The sequence below is a fragment of the Lactuca serriola genome, chromosome 5, assembly GCF_051521515.1.
Source record: "Lactuca serriola cultivar US96UC23 chromosome 5, Lser_US96UC23_V15, whole genome shotgun sequence".
Lineage (NCBI taxonomy): Eukaryota > Viridiplantae > Streptophyta > Magnoliopsida > Asterales > Asteraceae > Lactuca > Lactuca serriola.
In genome coordinates, this window is record NC_136412.1 from 46,139,744 (window position 1) to 46,142,238 (window position 2,495).

Sequence of the window (2,495 nt, forward strand, 5' to 3'; positions counted from 1 at the left end):
ATTGTTGTTTTTGGTTTTACATGACCGATATGAGAAGAGCCATATCAGCCTCCATGAGGGTTGGTAAGCCGAACACACTTAATTCATAAAGCAACTACACAATAATTTTAATCAAGAAGTCGCATTATGTTGTGATAAAACAAAGATCACATAGATTATTTATGTCAAAAACTACTGTATTAAAAAACCAAATTGCTCTAATATAAATACTAAATATTTTTATCTACTAAGTTTGATTCAAAAACTCTAACAATGAATCTAACTAACATTTTTTTTATTAAAATTCAACCTAAGACAAAGTCACCTATTAATGTGATATGTATTTAATCATTGCTTGCGTTTAAAGCGGGTAATAATCTAGTACTTTATTAAAATAATTCTCCAATTATAGTAAATTATGTCTTACGAAAGTGATTTACAATTTACATTTCTTTATTAGTGAAAACCCAGAAATTTACCTCTAACAACTATTGTCAATTTACATCGATTGTAATTCGACTCTACGTTGCACTAACAGGTACTAACGAAATGAAACAATGTATGAATAAAGAATTCAAGATGATATAGTAATTGTATTTAATATTATATATTCTTCAAAGAATTTGCCTCAGAGGTTCATACACAGACATAACGAGAATTTTATCGTCTTATCTTGAAACCGAATTTCTACCCCACCCAACTTTAAACAGTAAACACATTCTTTATCTTATAATTTTAAAAGATATATATAATATATTTCTGCTTTCATACTTTGATCCAAATATTTATTCTTTGCAAGACTTCTGTCATTTGCCACCAAATACCAGCGAGCCTTCTTTCACTACTGTAACCACCTCTCTCCGCCGGCAGCAACCTCCAAGTTTCATCGGTAAACAAAAGTGATGGAGGATCCTGGTATCAAATTGTTCGGAAAGAAGATTGTGCTGCCTGAATTCAGTAAGAGTATTAATCTTCCAGTCATCTTCACCGGTGGTGGTGATAATAAAGACGGCGATTCCGATCACAAATGTTTCCAAGGAGAGAGAGTAACCAGAGAACCTCCGGAGAAGGTATGCAGTTCTTCCATATACAGTCAAGACATGAACAATCACTGTTTTCATAATTTGTAAATCTAAAAGCAACCCAAGTTCTCTAATGATCATAGAATTAATGGGTCAGTTTTAGTATTTCGTGTTTGACTCAGAAAAGTCAACTGAAAGGAAATGCTCATCTGTTCATGTTTCCAGGATCAACAAAAAGTAAGATCATCTCCTAAGGCAATGGCGGAAGCTTCCAACCCTAGAACGCCGTCCATTGATGAAGAAGCTGGAACAGCAAAATCCGATGCAACAAATTCGCAACCTAAAACCTTGAAAAAGCCCGACAAAATTCTTCCGTGCCCTCGTTGTACAAGCATGGATACAAAGTTTTGTTACTATAACAACTACAATGTTAATCAGCCGCGACACTTCTGCAAGAGCTGCCAAAGGTACTGGACTGCCGGAGGCACCATGAGAAGCATGCCGGTCGGAGCAGGTCGCCGGAAAAACAAGAATTCGACCTCTCATTGTCGTTATTTCACCATCTCCCAAGAAGCTTTCCAAGCAGCAGCACCACCACCTCAAGCCGAAGTTGCCGCTACCTCCGATAGAACTGTCACAGCTTCTGATTCAGTAACCGAAAATGGATTAAATTCCAAAGTTTCATGTCCTCCTAATCCTACGGTTTCTTGGCCCTACAGTCCCTGGAATCCGACGATCCCAATTCCAGCCATTTGCCCTCCAATTCCAATCCACCCTTCAACTTACTGGAACTCTATTCCGTTCTTGCCACCATTAACACCCGCAAGAACCCTAACCTCACACCCCTGTGAGCCAATCTTGGGAAAACATTCGAGAGACGACGTGTTGATTAATCATAACGATTCAGAAGATGACTTGAAGAAACCAAAGAACTTAGTTCTGATTCCGAAGACTCTTAGAATCGATGATCCAGATGAAGCTGCAAAGAGTTCCATATGGGCTACGCTCGGAATTAAAAATGAAAACTTTAAAGCTTTTCAAGAAAAGGGCGAAGAAAAGAAGAAGAATTCAGTTACTAGGACGTCGTCTTCCTTTTTACAGGCTAATCCTGCTGCTTTCTCTAGGTCGCTCTGTTTTCAAGAAACTGTGTAAACTGTAAAAAATACTAAAATGTAATTCTGTTTACTCTTTCGCAAGAAAGCCAAAAAGGGTGCTTTTTTTGTAAAAACATTCTATAGTATAGTTTAGACTTTAGATGTTCCAATTTTAGATTTTCTTGATTTACTGCTATTTTTAGCATGAGTTTTCTTGATATGTGTCTTCTTTTCCAATTTTTTATTATTCCATATATCTTTTTTAAAACGACATACATACATACTATAATTTTCCAAAATCTACACATTTCATTTATAACGGGACTGAAATCTTCAACCTTTGACCGATGATATTTATTTATCAACTTTTTATACCGTTAGGGTAAATACCCTTTCGTAT

At 36.2% G+C, this 2,495-nt stretch overlaps 1 protein-coding gene across 1 annotated transcript; it reads left to right on the forward strand.

The window, feature by feature from the left end:
• Positions 1-750: 750 nt before the first annotated feature.
• On the forward strand, positions 751-2,229 carry LOC145052399 (cyclic dof factor 1-like). The gene is made up of 2 exons (XM_079000224.1): positions 751-1,049; positions 1,227-2,229. The coding sequence occupies exons 1-2, from the start codon at positions 882-884 to the stop codon at positions 2,151-2,153; spliced, it is 1,095 nt and encodes a 364-aa protein (XP_078856350.1). The 5' UTR covers positions 751-881; the 3' UTR covers positions 2,154-2,229.
• Positions 2,230-2,495: the final 266 nt, after the last annotated feature.

Coding starts and splice junctions, on each gene's coding strand:
- LOC145052399 (XM_079000224.1), top strand. CDS start 882: ATGGAGGATCCTGGTATCAAATTGTTCGGAAAGAAGATTGTGCTGCCT. Junction 1,050..1,226: donor CCAGAGAACCTCCGGAGAAG/GTATGCAGTTCT, acceptor TCATGTTTCCAG/GATCAACAAAAAGTAAGATC.